This window comes from Triturus cristatus, chromosome 12, assembly GCF_964204655.1.
Source record: "Triturus cristatus chromosome 12, aTriCri1.1, whole genome shotgun sequence".
NCBI lineage: Eukaryota > Metazoa > Chordata > Amphibia > Caudata > Salamandridae > Triturus > Triturus cristatus.
The window spans coordinates 205,694,743-205,719,308 of record NC_140595.1 but is presented as its reverse complement, the minus strand read 5'-3'; the positions used below and the strand labels follow the sequence as shown (position 1 = coordinate 205,719,308).

Below are 24,566 nucleotides of genomic sequence, written 5' to 3'. Positions count from 1 at the left end.
AACCAATTGACAGTTATTCAGCACATAACTGGGTAAAAGGTCAGTGCTAGAACCGTTATGCAGAGCAAGGTAGGACAAACGTAGGTGAAAGGTAGTTTGCTACGTAGGCCAGGTTGGGGTACATAACAAAGCCCTTCTTCTGGAGCCATTAATGTCCCTGGGGACTGTCACCCCTCAAGGCTGGCTCCTGCTATTTTCCGACGTGCCCACCCTCAGGAGATAGCTGTATTCTTTTGCTTGGCTCCCAGCAGACGGGAGCTGTCAAACTGCTCCTGCTTCCTGGGAGCTGAGTTTATCTGTTTTCCTGCCTGCTGCCTTGCCGGCAGGGAAACAGATGAAAGATAGCTCCCACGACAGGGAGCTGCATATTTAGTAGCTCCCTGCATCCAGGAGCAATGCTGGTTCCTGCAGGAGGTGGCTGGCACCACAGGGGCATTATGTGTCCCCTGTGGTCCCCATCAAAGAAATCTGGGTGCCCTAGATGGGACCAGGGCACCCAGGTCGACGTGGCCGGGCCCTGGGGATTGGGTCCCTGGGCCTGAAATCAGCCCAGTGAGGGGGGCCGATTGTCCCCCTCCCTCATTATGTTTTGGTGGGCCGTTCTGGCCCTGATGATCATTTCACAGAAATTAAACCTCAACAGAAAACCCTTACATATAAAAACATAGCAGGTGCTGCAATTGAAGCTCCATTTCTATAAAGGACAAATGATCCTGATCTCTTGGGCTTGACTAAAGCAAAGAAATTGTGTTTTCTCTGCAGCTCCACATTGCAAGACATTCTGAAATGCTTGCATCATTGATCTATTGGAGCGCAATCTGTAGTGACTGTGATGAGTTGGTTCTTGTCCTTACCTGATGGGAGCAAAGACCATGATTCTCCCTTTAAATGTCTACGAGTATACAAATGTGCAAAATCACCTGGAGCTCCGCCCATTTTGCCCACCCCTTTCACCTTAGTAGTATGCAATGGTCTTACCCCCTTTTGCCAGGATGATAGGCAGCTTACCAAAAGGCCCCCAGCGCATTTCCTGACGATTTTGGTGACGTGTTCTTGATGCTGAGGAATATGAGGACAGCTCCACCAGACAAAGAAGCACTTACTTCATATAGTTAAGAGGAAGGACCCTTGTTTGGAAGAGATTTACCTCTCTGTAGTCTTGTTGTCTTCTCTATAGAAGGATACAGATTTCTGGATGAAGATGCATGAGAAACAATTTCATTGCCAAAACTCACACAAGGTCACTGGAGACATTTCCTCGTGGTCCATTACGGAGCTGTAGTGTGGAATATGCAGAAGATGTTTACCCAATGAGGTAGCACTTACTAATTAATCAGTAGAAAGTACTCCAGTCGGGTGGACATTTTGTGCAAAGCTGTGGACTCTTGGATAAAGGGGTAGGTGAGGTTCTATACTTGCGCAGTCACTCACACAGCTACTGATACACCCCTACAGACACCCACTCACACACCCATTCTGCCACTCTCACATCTATCCACAGACCCAGTAACTCACGCACTCACCCACACAGCCACTCACACACACCCCCACTAACACACTGACCCATACAACCACTCACAGACCCATATAGCAACTCACAAATCCACTCACCGACCTATCAGCTGCTCACAAACCCACTCTCAAAGGTTACAGTTTGGAAATAAAATGTAAAAAAAAGTTGGAAATTCAGTTCAAAATCCAAAGGTGAAAGGGTTTGTTATAGTTAGGAAATAACATTTTAAAAAATTTAGAAATTCACTGAAAGAAACAGAGGTTACAGGGACATTATAGTTAGGCTCAGATTTCACTTGTACAAAACCAGTGAAATTCAGCAGTTATTCTTACCCGAGCCAATTACATCGTATGCCCACGCAATGCACTGCTTATGACTTCACATATTACATCACTCATGACATTGTCAGTGGCATCACTGATGACACTATCCACAGAACTACTCACACCCCCACTCACATCCCACACAACCTCCCAACAACGCATTCAGGCACCCATAGAACCACTCACAGACCCATACAACCACTCACACACCCAGTCACCCATAGAGCCACTCACACACCCACTCAGTCACCTATGCAAGCACTCACAAAGCCCCTCACTCACCCATGCAGCTACTCACACAACCACTCACTCGCCCATTTAACAACTCAAACAGCAACACACTCACCATTACAGCTACTCACACACCCACCTACTCAACCACACAACCACTTACACTGCTATTCACTCATGCATACAACCTCTGAACACAACCATACACTCACCCATGCAGACACTCACACAAACATCACTGTCCAGTTCAGCCTATTACACTGCAACCAAACACCCACTCAAGCAGCCAAACATTCACCCATACAGCCAGTAATTCACCCACTCACCCATATAGCCACTCATACACCCACTCACACATCCACTAAGTCGCTTATTCAGCCACCCACTCACCCACCCATAGAGCCACCCACACAGCTACACACCCACCTACACACAGCCCCTCATTCACCCATACAGCTACTCACACACCCACTCATTCACCAATACAGATACTCACACACCAACTCACATCCCTATACAGCCACTCACAAACCCACTCACAGATACAGTCACAGAACCACTTACATATTATGTGTTAGACATAGTATCACTCATTAGAAGTACACAAAGTATACAAATTTAACTTTTGTGGTACCTTGGTATATATTTTTAACACTCAGACATTTAAAAAAACACTCACAATCACTGGAGGATGTCATCAGTGATGTCATTTGAGAAGTCATATCATTTGAGATGTCATCAGTGATGTCTCTGACCATTTCATGAGTGATGTATGTAATATGTGATGTCATAAGCAGTGCATTGCAGGGGTGTAAGTTATAGTTAGCTCAGGTAACTATAACTGCTGAATTTCACTGGTTTTGTAAGAGTTAAATCTGAGCCTAACTTTAACGTCCCTGTTTTTTCAGTGAATATATATATAGTTATCTATTTCAGGGGTGTTCAAACTGTGTGCTGGACCCCCTAGGGGGACCTCAAGTGTGGGGGAGCGGGGCGGCGGGCTCAGACCAAAAGCTCTTTGTTTTAAGGTGAAATAAATTAACGGCAGTGAGTCGCTCTGTAATGGGCTATCACTAATGTTTTGTAATTTATAGCCTAGCAGAGAGTATGTGTTAAATGGGAAGGGACTCCAAATATTCTTCAAAACCCCCACTTCTAATAAAAACACTGTGGATACTTGTACACGTTAGTAAGGCATGATTGACCAGAACAGTATGTTTGGTTATCATGTATTTGATTGCATTTTTAAAACGGTAACATATCTTAACTGCAATGTTTAAATAATTCTAGACATTTTAAAACATTTTTAGACAGGTGTGTTCTTCTTGATCAGTCAACACAGTGCTAATTGTTGAAGTGGGCTGACTCATTGCCCCATGTTGTATGCCAGGGGTTTTCAAACTGAGGGGCGGGCCCCCATAGAGCCTCACGTTATGGGGGGGGGGGGGGCACCAGGCTTGGGCTAAAAGAAGCATTATGCTGATAACAGTGCTTTGTTTTCAGCAGAAAACTAACATCTGTCGGTATTTATTTCCTGGCTGGGCGAAGGTGTCACAAGGTCGTGTTTTTGGCAATCATGTATTTGATTGCATTTTAAAAATGGTAACAGAACTTAGTAATAAGTTTAGACATATTTAAACATTAACAGTTTAATAGAATAATTGTGAAAAATATTGAGGTGGGCCCCCACTGCTTTTTTTTCCCCCTTCACTGGGGGAGCGCAGCATTAAAACTTTGAAGACCACTGTTGTATGCGTCTGCTAGGGAGGGCAGAAGCAACATGTTATTGATAGATGAATGAATAGGTAAATGGATGCAGATGGCTGATCCAAAGCTCCTCGATGTATATATGTATCTATTTTTTACTTCTATTTTCTTATTATATGAGGCTCGAGAAATAACTAACGGTGCCAAGCCTAAAAATGTATAGTACCATAAAAGTTGCTCTTAAATATTCCTGTAACAAAATAAAACATCATCATTTTTCTTTTCGAATACAAAAATACCCACACAATCTTCTAAAGAAATATTTATTTAGCAAAAAAAGAACAAACACTGACATTTAACAAGGACATAACCACATTAATAGGAAGTCTTGTTATTGTCCATCTTCTCCGTCGTCAAGTAAATTCCTGACATCCCTATGTAACGCAGACTGATGTTTTATCACTGGCACGAGGTTGTTTCCTTCAGGGTTATTATCAAACTCAATTTATGATTATAGGAACTACGTGTTCCTTGGTGCTCTTCACGATGATTTGCAAAACGTGTTGACAGTGATTTCTTCCCAGCCACAAAATCGTGGCATGTATTACCATGTGATATTTGTATTAAATAAAAAAGCAGCAGTGAAGAAAATGTGTCATCGTCCATTCTGTGAAGTTCCCTTGAGTAACAAAATAAAATATCCTGATTTAGTGCATTATTTTCAGAATTAAATACTCCAAAACGTTCAAGTTCTTTGAGATTAGAATGCTAATTCAAAACAAATAGAACATCTTTGTCAAATAGTTCATTTCAGTACGTGTACCGTGACCTTAAAAGTCTTGTGAAGGGTGTTATTTTAAGCAATATATATTTCATTTATTTACGATTTTTATATAGTGTAGCTCTTACTACTAGTTCAAAAGGCCCACTTCGCCCACCCTCCAAGTTCAACCCCCAGATAAACACCTGACCCAGTACTTTTTATATTAGAAAAAAACACACATTTTAAGGAAAGTTCTGGTTGATTGGCACCCTTGAAAACGTTTCACCAGAAAATAATTTGTGACTGGGCTTCCGTGCTTCACTAGTTGCCACTTGCTGTGACTTTTCAGTGTCAAATAGATGGCAAAGACTACAGCAAATAAAGCCCCTTGCAACCTGTAGTGTCTCACTCGTAATAGGAATGACGCTTCCCAATATAACAGTTCATTAGTGTCCGCTGTCTTTGCTAACTGTGCAGGCATTGTGTATCAAAACAATAGGAGCAATTTGTCTTGTTTGTGGTCAAAGCCTAATCAAAAATATTTTACAGAGGTGCAAAAACAAAAACAAAATCCAGAATAGGTTAAAATACATATTTTGCTGCTGCTGAACATTTTGGGTCTCTGAAATATCAACAAAAACAAATCCATATCCTTTGAACATGTTAAAGAAACCATAAATTTTTATCAGAGGGACGAGTTAACCCCTGCTCCAAGTCATGCGAGTGACTCTGTAGTCCTGTTTATTTATTTCCATTCTGGTGTTTGTGGGTGAGGGGTACACAGTTATATTTTGGCTGGCACAATAGGACGAAAGTCATCATTCAATGACAGGTCTACATTTTCATTTTCTTGTTCAATTCGTCCTTGGGTAAAATGATCCTAGCATAGTAGAAAAAGGTTCTGGTAAAAAGAAAATTTGCTGAGGTTTGTGGGTTTATTTCTGCGGTAAAACATTTTCTGTCCAAACTTAATTAACTGGATTTTGAAAATAATTTTTGCAATCTTTCATAGTATTCGCAAAGTGTGACACAGACTGTTCTGAAGTTCTCAGTAGCAAAGTCCTACAGTTTGGCATATTCTCTCCCCCAAGCCATAAAAAAGACAAAGACAGAGGACTACCTTCAAGACCCTTGTCAACAATTTAGCTGTTTGGGGCATGGAGTACAGACACCTTAGATCCTTCATAACTAGATATCGCAAAGCAGGAGCCTCTACACTACTAATTCTGTGGCCTTGTCCCCTACTCAAGCTGCAAAGGACAAAAAAGTGCAGAAAGGGGTGTTATTGTACAGGGTCATCGCCGCCTGATTGGTTCTCAAACCCATTGAAGTAGCTTAATCTACACATCATGCATTAGAATCTGCAAACCATGATAACAATATTCTCCGAAGTTAGCAAAAGCATTCATATTATTGTTGCTGTAGGGGCCAGAGCCTACCTTATACAAGTAGTTGATAGACCCACATCATATGAAAATGCCTTTTTGAGCACTTGAGGCCGGCCAACTTGCTCTTCTGTACACTGCTTTAGCCATGTTATGAGAAAAGACCAGGCAGGAAATTCTGGGATTTCTCTGCTATCCTTTCTATTTTTAAAAAATATTAAAGCCACATAAAAACAAGTGTCATCTCTTTATTTAAATGTACTTTGTCGAAATTTAATCGTATGATGAGGAAATCGATAAATACGAGCACATTTTATTTTTTGGCCAGTGTAAATAAAAGTGTAGACTTCCTTTTAGAGTCCTCCAATCCATGGTTGCCCCACGCATTAAAACATTGTTAGGTGATAGAATGTAAATTTGTGTGTGAATTGCTTACACCTCAAATATACGTGTTTAGACTAATGTAGTATAATCTGGGAATTACTCCAGTGAGTAGCTGCAGTATCACTCAGGAACATGAGGTGCCATTCCCAGGGAGATAAGTTACTCTCATGGGTCACTACTCCTGCGGTTTCAGCTGCACAATTAATTCAAGACTTTCGCATTCATATGTAGACTGCTACAGATTGCTGCGGAATGACCCCATGTCATCACCTAATGCCAGATATGTTTTGAGCCAATAGCAGTTTGTCGATGGAGATTGTATAGGCTCACGCCTCTAACACGAAAAGTGAGAATCCAAGACAAATAATGTAAAGGGGTGCTGGCTGAAAAGCCAAGACGGGTTAAAGAAGTCACAAGTGATAGTAGCCCACTTGGAACAGATGCGATCTAGTTAAAAATGGCAAATACCAACCGGTCGAATCGCTGTGATCATAACTGACAAAGCTGTGAGCGTCAGCCTGATAAATGGACCTATTGATGATGATGATATATATAAATATGGCATTTTAAATATGGACCTTCCAAAATATTGTATCCAGAATATAAACCTCAACAATATTGTGAAGGTATTTCCACATTTATATACCTTGACAAGATCTATCTTTAAGGTACGTTAAATTAGAGTTAAGAATAGTAAATTTATTCTTATCAATATATACTTACCCTCATAATATTGTGGCAGACAATATACTGCATACAATATTTAGTCAACTGATATTAAGTCGTCATTCTAGATCCACTCTCCCCAGGAATTCCTCTCCCCTGATAGACTTGTCAGTTTCCGCCTACTGTCTTCATTCACACATCCCATATTCATCACACACATGCCCTCTGCCCCGTCTCCTCTTCTCCTTTCTTTGTTGCAATATTGAAAATAATATGGACGTCAACAATTGTAAAAAAACAGACTGCGGGTTGATCTACCTTTTTTAAATGCACTAGTTTTTACCTCTTAAAACTTTTTCCTTGATCAATCACGTTACTTTTCATTTTTAGTACTTCATGTTTTTCTTCCGGTTTTTCCTGAGTTTTGACTTTATTTCAGACACTGGATTGAATGCACAGAACATTGGTGCTCTCTTCTCAATTTAGCAAGGTTTTGTTAAGTTGGTTTTTCCACATTATCATTGAAGGATTTTTTCTCCGAGATGACAGAATGACGCCAATTGTATGCGACGCTAGATACAATCAAGATCAGAATGATGGAAACCATTCAGTAAGTCAATTCTCAACAAAAAATATCAAGTTGTTTTACACAAATACACCACTGGGCACTATAGGCAATTGCCTACATTTGTTCTAACAAGAGTACTGCCGAGCGGGCCATTGTCGATCAAGAAACTTTCAGCAAGCTCTGGATTTGTAGTCAAAAGGGATTTCTCTCTGGGAGTTGTAGTTTTGAGGATTCTAATTAGTGGGCCTACTAGAGCTTGCAAGAACTAACACTGGCTAGAGTTGTCTATCTTGACAAGAGGTCATAAAACTCTGTTGATCTTTGTACTATGATACACTGAGCATAACATAAGTCTTTTTTTAGTGTCTTTCTAATTTTAAATTCTCTGAATTTGTTCGGTCATATAGCTATTCATACCAAAATTGTAAGGCAAACTTCAATAGTAACCACTCTAGATAAGTACAATAAATACCACCGTAAATGCTCGCTCTCACCTTTTTGTTAGGCAAAGTCTCGAACCCCAATTGCCCTTTTCATGGAATCACAGGAAATTGAGATAACAGAAGATCACATAAGCAAGGGGAATGGTGTGGGGTCCACAATGAAAATAAAACATTTCAGGGAGTCGTCCTTTAATTCGTAATTTGTGTTGTCTCTTGCCAGTCTTTTTCCTGTTACCAGTATTGGTTCAAGGAGTAGCATCATCAAAATGAGAGGTAAGGTAAGCTTCCTATAAATGTAAGTTATGTGCAGATTATTGAAGACATGGGGCATAATTGCTAAAGCTATTTGTGAGTACATTTGGTTTACTTACGTATACACAAATAGCCTATTTTAACGAGTGCCAAACCACTTTTTGAAGTAATAAAAGTTGGTTTAGTCCTTATGAACGAATTGACTAACACAAAGTATTTATTAAAAATAATCCTACTCAGAGGGGAAGAAAATGGGCATTCCATGGCTGGAACAGCCTGTGAGATTTTATTAGAAACTGTTGAAATCCCCGTAATTGATGGGGTAATAAGGGAAGCGTTTCCGCAGAGTAAAAAAAAAAATGCATTCCCAGTGGAAACAAAAGTTAGGAAAGCGCACTTGCACTCCCTTGACAGACTTTCACATAAGAAAATATACCCATGTGTATTTACTCATGCAAAATGGCGTTTTGAAGAAGCAAGCCTATAAGTATGCAGAATTGCAGAGAGTTCCACTGCCAGCAGAGCAGTCTTAAAGGCACAACCCTCAAGCAGTCTGTCTCCATTCCCCAGATGAATCCAAGTCCCACAATCTTCGTTATGGGGTATCAAAGGTTTAATCACGTCAAGGAGTATTTTTTTTATATCTATGGATAAGCTCTTTCTTGCCTTCTCCAGGCTAGGTGCTTCCACTTCTAAATGTATGTGGGTGATAAAGAAATTATCCTCCAGTTGGAAGCAGCCAAGTTCCAGCTTGGTATGGTGAAGGCCGAGACAGGACGGGAGAAACTGGCTCAAGCCAGATAGAATGCAACCAAAGGAATGGGTACTGGTGACAGAGCTGACCAGTGGAGTAACAATTAGTTTTATCTGTCCTATACTGCTCTCACTGGTACAGAACCTATGCTATCTCTAGACCCTCAGGTACATCTGTTTCTACTGCCTACTTTTTTGTTATGAGCTTCTCTAGCACAGTCTTCCATACCTTACCTATTCTGGTAGGACTGTGGCAGTTATTGCTTTAGTTGGTTCAAGCTAGGACTACAGGAACACTGTATCCTGAATTGAAAAAAGGTTTTCTACTTGGCGTCACGTAATCCAGAATCCAGTGGCCCATTGGATTACAGGGCCAGAAGGTTCAGTCACTACATAATAGCCTTTTCCTGGGCTGATGGTGATGTAGATGTTATTATATAAACATGTGCTAAGATCCTCATAGTACACAGATCTTGGATTCCCATTTGCAACTGCGGAATAAGATAAACCCTGGTTTTGCCGCTAAGTTGATGTTGGCTGGAGATCTGAAAATCACCCTGGAGTGCCTTGGCTTAGATTGAATAAGCTTCAGTAGAAAGTATATCGAGTTGGGAGGGCATGCCGAGGGGTTTGAGAGCTAAATGATGGAGGTAGGTGGAAATAAGAGGTGTGATTTAAAAAGCCTTTAACCACTCCCCTTTAAGTGTCAAGGAGCTTGTGATGGAACTAAATAAACCCCTGGAGCTGTTGTACTAGTGTTATTTGAAGCAAAGAAAATTCTTGTATGATGCCCAGAGATCGGGAGCCGGGGTTCAATAGTTACATTTAAGGGTACTATGTAGTGGCCAGAAGAAAAAGCATGAAAGCTATACTCAACATCCTATGTGCAGTGCTCCTGGTCCTCAAATGTGCTGTTATGTTCATGAGTGCCAGGTTACGTTGCAATAGGAGGGATAAGTGGCACCTGTACTGCAAACTGCGCTCATTCTGGCGACAGTACTGCAATTGTCTTCATCTGATTAGAGACTTCTATCTGCAGATTCCTTACCTTAGAATATTCCCCAGGTGTCAGACTGGATGAGAAAAATCTTGAGTTGTACTTCTACATGCCGGTAAGTGGCGTCGATCAGCTTTGCAATCGGTGTAGTCTGTGCCAGAAGTGACGTTTACAGCGCCTATATAGGCGCCCCACCAACACGCTGACATCAGTTCTCTTTCCACGCCATCAGCGCAGATCTAGAGAAAGTTACCTCTGTCCTTATTTGGACTACCTTTATGACTTTTTGTTGTGATTCTTTTTGAGTTAACATCCCAGTGTGCTTTAGAGATGTCTCATAAAAATCCATTGGGGTTTAAACCCTGTGGATCCTGTCACAGGCAGATGTCTGTGACAGACCTCCACCTGGTTTGGTTGTGGTGCCTTGAGCCAGGTCATGACTCCAAGGCCTGCCCAGACTGTTGAGCGATGAACCTCAAGGCAGTCTGGCAGTGTGCCCCGATGATCCTGGTTGTCCAACACGGATCTGCTGCTAGATAGAGTCTCTACCAGATATGGTGTTACTGAAGGTAAGTAATGTTTTCATCAAGTGAAAGGTTTGTGTAGTTGAGGGACAAGAGTATTGAAGGACCCACATTAGAATATTTTTAGGCAACTTTCCACCTCATTCGTTCCTACAAATATTCGCTTTTTACAACCTAAAGGGGTGGGGTATTTTGTGAGAGATACTTGCTGGAGCATGAAACATGACTTTTTTTTAAGTGATTTGGACCAAGCAGTGAAGACAGCCTAAACTGTTGAGAGGCTGAGATCTGGTTTAAAGGAATTTGGTAGGGTGCACATCAACATGAGGGGCAGCTAGTACCAATATGGCATACAGAGCACTTTTGTTAAGGAAGTTGGCCTGAGAATGCACATAATTCTTCAGGGATCTGAGCCACTTCTGATCACCCCTTGGTCGCTAGGCTACGGTAGAAGCACTACACCTTTCTCGTCTTTTCTGATTCTTCTTGCAATATTGAAAATCTTACCACTGTGTCTACAAGTAGTAAAATATCCAGCACCACAGAAATGAACTTGCAAGTTATGGACTATTACAGGCTTGAGATGGTCCTCTGAATGTTAATGAGGAGGATATGAGACAAAGGGTGCATTCTCTTGAACACTGATAATTCTGTGGGTAAAGAACCCTCTGTTGAGATGTGTATGTAATCTGTTCAAATTTTGCCATGAGATACTGAGTCTTTTAATCTTCAATGGCTAATCAATGGAGTACCATTTCCCATTAAAAATATCTGGACATAGAACTTTCTAATGAAAATTTCTCGACCTAAAAGCTCTAAATAACAAATGAATTGTTATTAATATCATATTTCTACCACCCACCATTGATGTCTGTGGTATTGTGCTAGTAGCATTAAACGTTATACCATCTGTAACACCAGAGAGCAAAGAGCGCTGTCACCTGATTCGCTGGACCAGGGACCTGCGTCTGCTTTCACTGGTTCCTCTTTAAAGGTTGCAATACTCCCATACACAGCTTAATGTTAATAACTATATAAAGAGTCTACAACAGTGGCGGCCGGCATGAATCGTGGGTGGTGGTGGGGGGGGCGCAATGCAAAGAAAATGCAAACTAAAAAATAAGCACCTTGCCGCTGGGTCCCGCGTCTCTGCTCCTGCTCTCCTCGTTGGACTCAAGGAACAGAAAGCCCAGCCAGGCTCCCCTGACGAATCACAACGCTGCAATGCAGCGTTGTGATTGGTCTGAGTGTCCTGGTTCGATGCTCAGCCAGGGAATGTGGGCCTGGGCATGTTCTCCACGCAGGCTGTAATGCAGTCTGCATGGAGAACAGGTAAAGTGCGCATGACTGTTTTGGGCGGCCCGAGAGAGCCGGCCAAACAATCATGTGTACTTAGGAGTGGGCAAACCACTCCTCCCCTGCTCTGAGAGTAGAGCAACCCCGCCCACCCGCAAAGGAATCTTAAATTTATAATAACTCAAAGTTATTATCATTTTATGTTACCTTTACTTTGCGCTGCTTAAAAGCATTGGGGCGACTTTCTAAATCTTATTGCTTAGCCAGTAGGTGTTAACATTAGGAAATTCAATGGTACACATTTATATCAACCTCCGATGAATGACAGGAGAGTGAAGCCTGCTGGAGTTTCAATTTGTGACCTGAAAGTCTATTGAGGTGCCTTCAGCCTACTCAGCTATAGTCAGAAAAAAGTCACCTAATAAACAGACAGGCTTTTGAAAGATCCCAAGTCACGACCCCTAAAATTGTGCAGCCCATGAAGGTGGTAAATGCAGCTTTGGACGCAATAGCGACTGCTGTCCCGTCACAGGTTCTAATCTCAATAATTTGCATTGAAAAAAGGCAAACTAAGCAAAGGGTTGTGCAATGAGCATTCTTGAAAAAAACACTAATATTCATGTGTTCAGTAATTTAGGTTTTTGAGTGCACTCGATGTGGTTGAGCTTGCTCCATGGCACAAATATATTCCAGTAGAATTGCGATGTTAGCTCCCATGTAGGAACTTTCTACCAATTCTAATAAAAACAACAGCCGTTACATTTTCAGGCAGGTTCCTCATGTTGGATTACTTTGAATTTTGAGTAATTCTTGGAACCCCTTATTCCATGCTTGAGCGCCCTGTACTACTACATAAGATGTGATAGCTGAGTGCAGGATGGAGTGGTAATGTATTTGGAAAACATTGATTTTACAATCAAGGTGCACCTATGGGCCTTTATCTTATAAATTGTGCTATGCATGAACTGCCCTATTAACGCAATAGGATAACTATGCAACACCTTCTTTGGTGGCCGGGCGTCTTCTCTGAGCTTAAGAACGGAAACTGTCTTATTACAGCCGGGGCAGATTGTTGCCTATCTTTTGCACCTTGAAAGTTGGAGGGCTTATTAGGATCATCTTCCAAGTGACAGGGGGGCATGTTTTCACACCAAGACATGGTCATGACTGGAAATATGTACAAGATCATGTCTCAATAGATTCAGATTATATTGGTAGCATTTCTGTTTGACGTCCTTCCCATTAACACCACCATAAAATAAGCCCTCCAACTATCAACATGCCCCCCTGTCACTTGGAAGAGGATCCTCATATGTCAGAGCAGACACCTAGAGCCCTGTTCTGTCTCAAGACCTGATTTTTCTTTTTACACGGAGAGAGGAAGACTTTAAATAACACAGAAACAAAAAATACAACAGTCAGAGTTCATTCCCACAGTGTCTATAGCGTAATGAAATTGCCGTCCTCCCTCATGCTGCTTCCCCGTCTACGTGGCGGGGGTCCTGGACTCCTATTATGATTGTTCTGGAAATGCAGAGAAGCCTGCGAGCTGTGGAGTGAGCAGCTCTGCTGAAAGTTTTTATCCAAGCCCCCATTGACACAGTGGTTGTCGTTCAGGACAGCTGGGATATACTGTAGACCTCCATCACTTTCAATGATGACATCTCCATCTTCGTCGCTGTCCCCTTCCACTGTATTATAGTTACTCATGTAGTGCGAAGCTGGGCTTGGGGTCTGCTGGCTCGAAGCACTGTCTGTGGACATGCCTGAGCTTCCAGAGGCTTTGCTGCTTCGGATAATATTGTTCCTTTGGTTAGCCGGCTTCACAGTGATGATGAGGTTATGACTATTGGCTACCATCATGTCAGTTACCTGGTCCAGGGATTTCCCAGCCAGATCAATGCCATTTACCTCCAGAATTTCATCATTGATTGCCAGTAGTCCTGTACTTTCTGCTAGTCCACCCCTGACTAAGCGTGAAATAAAAATACCTGGTACCTTCTCAACCCCATGAGGTGTGACACGGACGCTAATACCATCACGAATGTAGAAACCAAGTGGTTTGTCTGATCCATGCTTATGGAGCCGTACACGCCGGTGAGTTTCTGGCAGAATATCTACATCTATAATGGAGGAAATCTGACGGAAATCTTGGGGCATGCTGATCTGCAGGTGGGGCTTGGAGCGCTGATGGGTTGGCCTCAATAATCCTTTTTTCTTCCGCTGGAGTGAGTTTGTATTAAGCCCACTGTTTTCATTTTCTGCTGCAAAAGAACCAAAAACATATATAATTAGCTGTGAGGTCATACAATAATTTAACCAGCTAAGCAGTGATTAGAAAAGGAAGGTTGGATTGTGGAGGAGGTCTTTGTAGAGCTCGGTCAAACATTGTAAAATCTAAATGTGTAATAGAAGTATGAGGCTGCAGGCAAGCTGTGAGCTTATGCAAGAGGTGTGTACTGTGCAGAAGTGTAGAGTTGAGAAATAGAAGATGAGTGGGTTAATAGCTGTCTAGCCATCAAACAGATGTAACATCACCTTATATTGAAAGACATTTAGAGGAGGAACTATAACATTGTGAAGGATTTATTATCTAAATCAGTGGTTCTTTCTTAACATCTTTGCTTCTGAGGAACCCCATTGAAATCCGGGGACCACCCTGAGCAATTAGTACAATTTGTAATTTGTCCCTCAAGACAATACAAAAAAAACATAAACAAGTATTCATTAGGCAAATATACAAATTGTGAAATATTTAATTCCCTACAGCAAAATATAATTTTCTTTCTGAAAGTTGAATTGACATGCTGCAATTCTCCATCATATCACTTTCTCTTGTTTGCTCCTAATATATGCACTCAATTTGTTGGGACATACATGTGCTTCAACTTAGGCCACTAATCCTCTGTACTAGATTATGTTAGCTATACTTGAGCTGCTACCTCAAACCAAGATAAGGATACCTACTTAATTGTCAGCCTCCATTTTTAAATTCCTTCAATTTACACAGCGTTTACAAAATTTCAAATTAGATTTCTTCTTTGTATATACTTTATCAATCGGACAATATTATTTAATTACATGGCCCCAACAATAGGATCACAGTGACAACCTTCTTGAAACAAAAGAAAATGGTACACATCAGTCCGCTCCCCCCAGTATTAACAACCCTAGCCCCCCAGCATTAATAACTTGGGTAACAAATGTATCATGGAAACGAGCTGCTGCATTACTAACACCAAACAGTATCAGTCATACTGATACCAGTTGTCCTCACCATTTTCATCGGTGGCTGTCTTTACTCAGTCGCCTTTGATATATGTGTGAGAGAGTTGCCTTGTCTCCACAAATTGAGTCACTCAATCCCTAACTGTGGCATTCAATTTTACATCACATAAATGTACCAAACTTTGTTCCTCCCATAAAAAGATAGTGGGTGAGTCCAAAGCTTTCCATTTTTGTGTGACTGAATAGAGTTCCTAAAAGAAATGGGGGACCAGTCTACACATGACAGAAGAAAGCGAAAACAGGTTCACCCCCCCTACTTCACCCAGCAAGACATTCAAAGTGTCATATGGCAAATAAAAAGACGTGATATCACTGATGTGTGAAAAAATGTATTTCCAGAATACTGTAATGTGACAGCACGCCCACTTCATGTGGTAGTAGGTATTGGTAACATCACAAGCCCATCAGCACTTATCTGACCCAGCAAATTTTACCCATAATCTCACATGCAGCAGGGAACATTACTTTTGTATATTGGTCTTATACTGAAGAGGTTGCTACCCTTAGCCCTATATTCATCAGAAAATGTAATTCACATCTCCTCTTCCCACCCAAACATGCATTGATCTTCAGTGGCGACATGGTCTTTTCCAAGTGCTTTATATAATCGGGAAACTGCATTGGTATGTTACTTGAGTGTAAATATATTCACTATCCTATTACGGTCTCTAATGCCATCCCGCTTGACCTCCTCTTGTATAGGCCAATGTAGTAGTTTTGTCAAGCATAAAATACCTCACCTTTCAAAACAAGTGCAATTTTTCAACTAACATATATTTGTTCTTCAGATGGACATTGCTATAATATCCACCCAGATGCAGTGGCTTGCCTTTAGATTCTTTCCAAAAGCTACTGTGAGACATGCCAGGTGGAAAATTGGGGTTGAGGGAAATTTTGTGAACTGGCGAGGTCGTACAGCTTAGCACCAAAATGCCAGCATAATATATGTAGATTCTAAGAGGGTCCATGTGGCTTTATGGTGTCAATGTGATATTCATTGAAAATTATGCAATGGCATTTTGTAATGTTCCTGCTCTAGAACATTTCAGGCTTGCCCAAAGGCCTCACAAGTCCAGCCATTGCCCATTTTAATCATGCAGCCTTGATATATCTTTCAGTATATGGAACCTCTAACCTTCCTAGGATGATTTAGGACTGAATCTGTGGTGTTTTATATGCCCTATGAATGCCATTAGTTGTTGTTGCATTATCTTGAGTGTTGCAGCCAAGAAATGGACCAGAATAATCCAGGTCACATACAGACATTTTCATATACATTTATTTTTATGTCATTTATTCTGCCTATCCAAGATATTTACAATGTTTCACATTGTTGTAAATCTTGGTATGATAAGTCAGGATATTCTATTTGTTTAGCTATTTATACAGCTCATTGGGGTGGATGCGAATGTCACTCATAATTGCTTAATCCGTTCATTCCACCAATCATATACCTTATCTAATACTGTAATCTTACTTTCATGTTGTCCAGGCGACACTCCAATACTTAGATTTATGAACATTTATTGTGAACCCTAATACTTCCTGAAATTGCCAAAGTTCCAACCTTAAGGGCCATGCTACATTTGGAGGGATCATGAGAAATCATAAAATGCCATTAACATATAAGGCAACCTTAAAGTTTTCATATACAAGCCCTTAACATCATCACTGCCATTAAATATTGTACAAAGGGTTCCCAAGAATAGTCCCACGACTTAGGTCATAAGGGACAACCTTGCCTAGTCCTTCTAGACAAGATGAGATGCCCAGTCACATGGAATTGGTTTGATGTAGGACATCATTTTTGGACCGAAACCAGATTTCTCAGGGGTAGAAAGTCCCAGTCCATCATATCAAACACCTGCTCTGCATCAAGCGAGAGAAAAGCTATTTGACATTTCTTGTGTGTTACTCTGTCTAGAACAATAACTGCCAAACTAACATTACTCCAGTATTGGAAATTTCATAGATTCACATGCTTGAATCATTCCCCGTCGTTGAGATGGGAGTCCCCGGTACATCAAAATAGCAATGTAAAGCTAATACAAAGTAGAAACTAGGCCTAGGGCCATTTCAGTTTTGTAACTTATCTCTATTGTTTTGTAAAAGAGACCAAAAGTAAATCCTGAACTAATCAGGGCCTCTCACCATCTAGAATACTCCTGAGAGAACCTTAGACCCTCAGATCTTCTACCACGCGTTGTGCTAGGGAGTTTCCTCTGAGCTCTGCTCTGCTTCTTCTACTTCAGTGAATTTAGATCTAATTCTTTGCTTCAGTCTACATTTTCTACTGCAGTACCATCTTCTTCAGTGCTGATTTACAGGATTCTGGCATAGCCAGGCCAGATAAAGAAAAAAATAAGTCTTTTTAGAGACTGTGCCACCTGCTCTAAGAAAAGACTTCATACAGATGACCCTCACACTGACTGTATCTATTGCCTATATCTCCATAAGGCAAAGGAGTTTAATGTATGTCATAACTTTTATATGGCTCCAGAAACCTAAAGCCAGAGGGACGTGATCTCGAGTGAGGACAGTGATGAGGTGTCCTCTTCATCATCCTTAAGGTCCCATAGGAGGGGGAGATCTCCTCACGCCCATTCTTCTGGTGAGCCTCCAAAGAAAACCCTCAAAAAGACCGCTCATGGGTCTCATGGATGCAGTTCCTCAAAATAGCCTCACAAACCTGAAAAGGACATTCTTCGGAGGAAAGACAATCTAAAAAGGCTAGTTCTGAGCCTTCTACTACACCCCCTCAAGGCAGCCACTCTTTGAAGAAGTCTTCCTCTGTGCCTCCTGAAGAAAAGCTGTTGATAAAAAGTCCATTGTCGACAAAGAAGCCCTCATCGTCATCAGAGAGTATGGAGGTTTGCCAGTCTTCGACGTCTAAACAGAAGGCGATGACTTCGTCGTTGAAGACTTCAGGTTCGTCATCTTAGAGTAAGCTGTCGACGACAATATCGTTGACGATTCCTGAGGTTACGATGACAACTACATTGACGCTTCCCGCGGCTATGTATACGTCGACGACAATGACAGCGCTGATGATGATTTTGGTTTCTGAATTGCCGCCAATATCTACTCCTCCGATAGCGGTGTCGTCGGCGGTACCGTCGATAAGATCGTCGACAAGGGAAAAAAAACACCAGAAAAAATAGATAAACCTAGAATGAGACCGATTACACCAGAAGTTACCTCACCCAGCAAGGTTACGGCTCTGTTGCCATCTCATCTGTTGGAAGAGCAGGATTCTGAGGAAGATGATGAGGGTCCTTTTGGTTACGCGAGTAGCTAATCCCAACTGCATGTTAAGTGCCAAAAGGATGATTTTGAGGAGGAATATGGAGCACATCAATACTATATTCCTCAGCAGGAATACCATCGGGACTATTAAGAAGAGGTAGTTTGCATGCCTTCATCGTTGCTAACAGACCTAAACTTCATGTTAGCTGACTATAGAAAGAGATTTCCGCCAACACCTGCACCTACATTGGCTTCTCGTTCACGTTCTATCCTATCTACTCCTAAGAGGGTTCAAGATTTACAGTCGTAACCTCTCCAAAAATCACCACCATCAGCTCTTCAACAAGGTCAAGGAACAGATGATGACCAGGAAGAGGGGGAACTCCGAGATCCACACAGACAATGGGATGACTACCTCATTCCCACGCCTTCTCCTTCCTCCCCTGTACCCATTGACTCACCACCAGAAGATATTAGTGGTTTTCACAATTTACTGGAAAGAACAACCAAGAGATTCGTTCTTCCAATGCCAAAATCTCAAAATGACTGTTATTATTTGACTTTAAAGAGCCCTTTAGAAAATCAGTGAGAGCTATCCCTTTTGTAAGTCATATATGGGAAGAAGGACTCAAAGGTCATGAAACGCCATCAACCGTGTCACCAGTGTTGTCCAGATTGGAGAAAAATACAAGGCTCCGGAGCATGCTCCAGCCTGTCTGGTGGGTCATCCCAATCTGGACTCGGTAATCTCTCAGGCAGCACAGAGGAAATGCAAAAACCCATCTGCGCCCATCACCACGTCTCCAGATAGGGAAGGCAGGCGCTTGGATAACGCTGGAAAGCGTTTTTCTTCGATGTCAACTCCAATAGTTGGAGCAGCTAATGCTCTTGCCATTCTTGGTCGATATGATCAACAAAAAAAAATATGTGGTGTGACCTGACTCTGTATGTGCATCAACTTCCTGAAGATAGTAAACCGGAGGTGAGGAAAATTCTCCAGGAAGGGGAAAGAGCATCTTTGGAGGTGATAGATTGTGCAATGGATATCGGCACTACAGCATTCAGGTCTCTGGGAGTGCGGCAGCATTGGGCCGTCAGAGATGGCTCAGAGCCACTTCATTTAGGCTGGAAGTGCAAAGTAAGATTGTTGACCTTCCATTCGATGGAGAAGCGTTTTTTTTTAGGACGCACATTAATGATGCATTGCAGGATATAAAGAAAGATGCCGACACGCCGAAGGCGTTGGGGACACTTCAATATCGAAAAGTGCCCTTTAGGGAAGCTAGAGGAAGGGGCCTTTCCTATAGAGGTGGATATCAGCAGTACAGGTATCCCTCCTACACTACCTCTTCCCAGCCATATCGACTACAATATGTTCAACTACAGCCACAGTCGAGGGTATATTCGAAATCTACCCCCGGAGGAAGAGCAGGGCATCGGGGAAAAGATACCTCATCTTGATAATGACGGATTTCATGCGCCGGCTATTTTTGCCTAAACTTCTCCACAGAGTTCCTTGGGGGGGGTCAAATGTCTTTGCACCTTCATCAGTGGCAAAAAATAACTACGGACCGAAGGGTCCTCAGTCAGATTCAATTCGGCCATACCTTAGAGTTCTTTCCTATTCCACCTTGTAAAATCAAAAATCAACAAGGCCATCTGGACTGAACTTAATCAAGATAGTTCTTCTCCTTTTAATCAATACCTTTGTAAATCCCTTTCGGTCACATGTACGACGGAAATATGGAACAAAAACTTACCATACCAATCGTTCAAACAAGTCGTAAATAAAGCTTCAAAAACTCATTCATTGCTATGGGACAAAAATATTCTAAGATCAAGGTCGCATGCTTGGATGGTGATAAACCACTATAAGTCCCTCGCACCGGCAGCTTATTTATGTGAAACTTACTCAATTAATATAAAAAAACAACTTATGGCACTGCGTTTTGGAACATTACCATCTCAGGCTGAGCAGCCAGCTTGGCGGCACACAGGCCCTATATCGTGCCGGCTGTGCAATCACTATAAAGAAGACTTTATTCATATAATCTGCACATGTAAAAAATTGCGGGTTGAACGTGTAATCTTTCTAAAGACAAGTTTCAATGAAAGAAGAATTAGATCCTGTAGAGCCGCAATAATGGCATGCCTAAGCCCCTCAGACCCTCCATTGCATAGTAGACTGATCAAATTTCTTAAAGCCTTCAAAAAGCATTGCTAAAAAGGGTCAGAAGTTGGACAAATGATGTTTAATTTTCTGCTTGAATTTTTAAAAAACAAAACGATTTTATACTAAATTGCTGTTTTTAACTCTTCACTGTAATTTTGTGCTTTTGCTACCTGTTTTAGATTATTATGGTTTTAATTAACTAAATAATAAACATTACTTACTTACTTACTTTTCCACCTTGTACTCCTCCAGGACGGCAAGAAGTAAACACCTACATCTCCTGCGTTTGGAAATTTTTGCAATGCTCCAAAAAGGAGAAATAGAACCAGTGCCAAACTCCCAGAGAGGAAAGGGGTTCTGTTCCCATTTCTTTTTGGTACTGAAAAACATGGGACAATGGCGTCCGATCCTGGATATAAGGACTCTCAACATCTACCTCAAAAAACAGTCCTTTCGCATGGTCACTCTTCAGGAGATTTTATTACTCCTAGACCCAGTGGATCATATGACCACCTTAGACTTACAAGATGCATATTTTCACGTCCCCATCCACAGGCAGTACCTTCGATTTACCATAGCCTGAAGCCATTATTAATTCAAGGTGCTGCCGTTTGGCCTAAAATCGGGTCCAAGAATATTCACCAAATGCCTGGCTCCAGTAGCAGCCTTTCTGAGGAAGCAACGGCATCAAGTGTCTCTTTACCTGGCATTTTTCTCAGATGGGGCGGGCCAACGGTGGACCTCTTTGCGACATGGCAGAACAAGAAATGCCAGTTCTTCGCAAGTTGGCATAACCAACCGGGATCCTGGGAGAATGCATTGTTGATGTCATGGTCAGGCATCTTAGCCTACGCTTTTCCGCCGATTCCCCTCCTGCCACGATTGCTCATGAAGATCAAGGCAAAGCCCTGCAGGATGATCCTAATAGCCCCATCGTGGCCTCGTCAACATTGGTTAACAGAACTTCTCCTTCTTTCAGAGAGACAACCTATTCTCCTTCGTCCCATCTCTTCTGATGATGTCACAGGGACAAGTGCTACATCCAGATCCCAAATTGCTTCGATTAGCTGCATGGCTCCTGAACACTGTGAATTTCAGCATCTAGAAATCCCATCTGAGTGTAGACATGTTCTTTCCAATACCCGGGCACAAAGCGCTAATGGAATCTACAGGATAGAATGGAAAAGATTCTGTATATGGTGTCAGGATTCAAGTGTCCATCCTCTGCAGTCCTCACCCCACGAGATCCTTCTGTACATTCTGCTGTTTGCAAAATCAGGATTAGCACAAGCCTCAAGTAAAGTCCATCTAGTTGCTATATCCTGATTTAGGAGGACATCTTCAGGACCATCATTATGGTCAGAAAGGATCATTAAACAGTTTATGAGAGGCCTATTCCGCACCTTTCCAACTGTCAAGCCTCTGCCACATCTCTGGCATCTTAATATAGTATTGTCACACCTCATGGAACATCCTTTTGAACCTATACATAAGGGGGGACCTTAAGTTCCTATCATGGAAGGTTGCCCTTCTTCTGGCACTGATATCTGCCAAGAAGGTTGGGGAAATTTAGGCTCCGTCAATACAGGAACCGTTTCTAAAGTTTAGGGATGACCGAGAAGTCCTTCGTACTAATCCCAGGTTCATCCCCAAAGTTCCATCTGACTTTCATCTGAACGAGCCTCTTATCCTTAAAACCTTCTTTCCACTACCAACAACTGCAGCGGAAAGAGCTCTTCATTTGCTAAATATTCAGCGCTGTCTGAAGTTTTATCGACAAAGAACCAAGACATTTCGCAAATCAACCCAGCTTTTTGTATCCTTCAGTGCGCCCAGGAAGGCCTATCCTCTATCCAAAAAGGGGGATTGCTCATTGGATCTCGAGTGCAATCCAGTATTACAATCAAGTGGCAGGAAAACCTCTGCAGGCACAGGTGCATGCTCACTCTACAAGAGCTATCTCTACATCTACTGCCCTTTTTGCCGGAGTACCTATCCAGGACATCTGCAGAGCTGCAACCTGGAAGAGTACCCACTCCTTCACCAGACATTACTGCTTGGATGCCGCAGCTCACAGTGATGTAGCAGTAGGCCAGGCGGTGCTGAGGAACCTTTTCCAGTGATCGTGAGCTCTCTCCTTGATCCCTCCTTGCTTTCTGCTGTCAGACTGTGCACATTTTATTTATAGGTCTTTATATAGGTATATATAATTCTAGAGAGTGAGAGGTGTAGATTGGTTCAGGATTGACTTTTGGTCTCTTTTACAAAACAATAGATATAAGTTACAAAACTAAAATGGACCTAGGCCTAGTTTCTGCTTTGTATTAGCTTTGCATTGCTATTTTGATGTACCAGGGATACCCTCTCGATGACGGGGAATTATTCAAGCATGTGAATCAATGAAAGATTCCAATACTGGAGAACTACAGTTAAAGGTAAGTAACTTATTTTATTCCCGACTTCAGCAATATGAATCTTCATGAAGCCCTATTGCTTTGGAAAAGTCAAAACTGTCCAAACAGTATTAAGATGGAGTAAGAACCTCGGGAAAATATTTAACTTCACTGCTCATTAGGGATTTAGGCCTATAAAAACTCCAAGACATAGGATAATTGTCTGGTTTTATGTAGATTCTATTATTCTATCCTGGAACAGGTATCTTTATGTGGTGTTTCTAATTGTACTATTGGTTTTCAATGTCAAGTTTTTGTTCTTTTTTCTACCAGCCTAAAACATGTCATATAAGTTCCCCTTTTAAAACCGCTTCTTTTGTGCTCCAAATCATGCTCCAAGGCAACCCCTCTATCACATTTTTCCTCAGTATCGAATCCCGGAAAGTTTTTTTTCTAAAAAACCTTAATTTACCATTTTCCAAGAATTGAACAGTTACACAGTCAGCAATATGCAGTGACATTCCATATAAAAAAATCTGCTAAAGTAGATAGGAAAGAATAATTGCAACAGGAAAAAGTAGAAAAGTGTACCAGTACAGCCTGATAGTGATCCAAATTCTACAATACAACAGAGCAAGAATGCATTCAACATGCAAGAGAACATATGGTGAAGAGGGGGTCAGGCTTATTCAGGGGTATCTCAGTCCATATCCGCTTGGCTGTCATTGAGGTTCTGTGGTAATAGATAATCCCAAAGGACAGCGATTGCATCGTATTGTATGCTAAAACCTCAGAGTTATCTAGGGGATTTGGAAGGGCTAAGCTGAAGTTTATGAGATTCCGATCAGGCAGCAGCCAATTTCGTAGAGACACTCCAGCTTGAAAAAAGCTGAGTAGTGAAAGGACGTGCTGCCTCTGTAATTATAAAAGAGAATACATCTGCCATATCATTTGTAGCTGCCCAGCTCTAATAGTTGAATGTAGAAGATTGCTGAGGCAGGACTTTAATAGTCAATTGGTACAAACATGTCGACAAGCAGTCATAGCCTGCATGCAGGGAGAATATTTACAACTTACTGGCAGACTTTTGAAGTTCATAGAAATAGCAGAGAGGAAACTGACTAACAGTGGTCAATGAAGAGATTTTTTTTTGATAATCAAATTTATTGGATTTAAAGGACAGCAACAAGTTCATTGGCAACAAGGCAGACACATTAAATACGCACAGTACAGTTCTTGAGCATGACAGGGGTCTACAAAAGGTTTTGCGGTAGGTGGACCACCAGCCGATCTACATTCACCTGTAAGGGAAACAGTGCAACCTCAGGCCCGCAAAAGATGAAACCATTTTCCCCAGATCCTGCCAAAGAGTTTGGGGCAACCCCTGGCCTCGAAAAGAAGCTCTTCCTGGGTACCACACCAGTCCACCCCTCTTCTCCATCTCCGAACTGATGGGGGTGTAGCTTGGGACCAAAGTGCCGCGATGTCCCTCTTGGCCACCGCCAAAGCCGTACCCAACAGCCTTTTATCCGCCCTGGAGCCATCAAGGCCGTCAAACACCCCCAGGAGCAAGCACAACGGATTATGGGGTACCTCCCACCCAAGGGCCCGTGTGAGCTCAAGCTCCACCCCCGCCCAAAAGGGCGTGAGGGCCGGACATT

General features: G+C 41.9%; 1 protein-coding gene across 2 annotated transcripts in view; it reads right to left on the bottom strand.

Moving 5' to 3' along the window:
* Window positions 1-4,083: 4,083 nt before the first annotated feature.
* The window catches only part of PARD6A (par-6 family cell polarity regulator alpha), a 283,775-nt gene continuing 263,292 nt past the window's right edge, over window positions 4,084-24,566 (bottom strand). Inside the window, exon 4 of one of the 2 annotated variants that reach the window (XM_085638323.1) lies at window positions 4,084-14,066. In XM_085638323.1, the coding sequence (XP_085494449.1) occupies window positions 13,246-14,066 (821 nt within the window). In that variant the 3' untranslated portion in view covers window positions 4,084-13,245. Of the gene's footprint in view, window positions 14,070-24,566 lie in introns of both variants that reach the window. The other variant, XM_085638322.1, reaches the window with a different exon arrangement.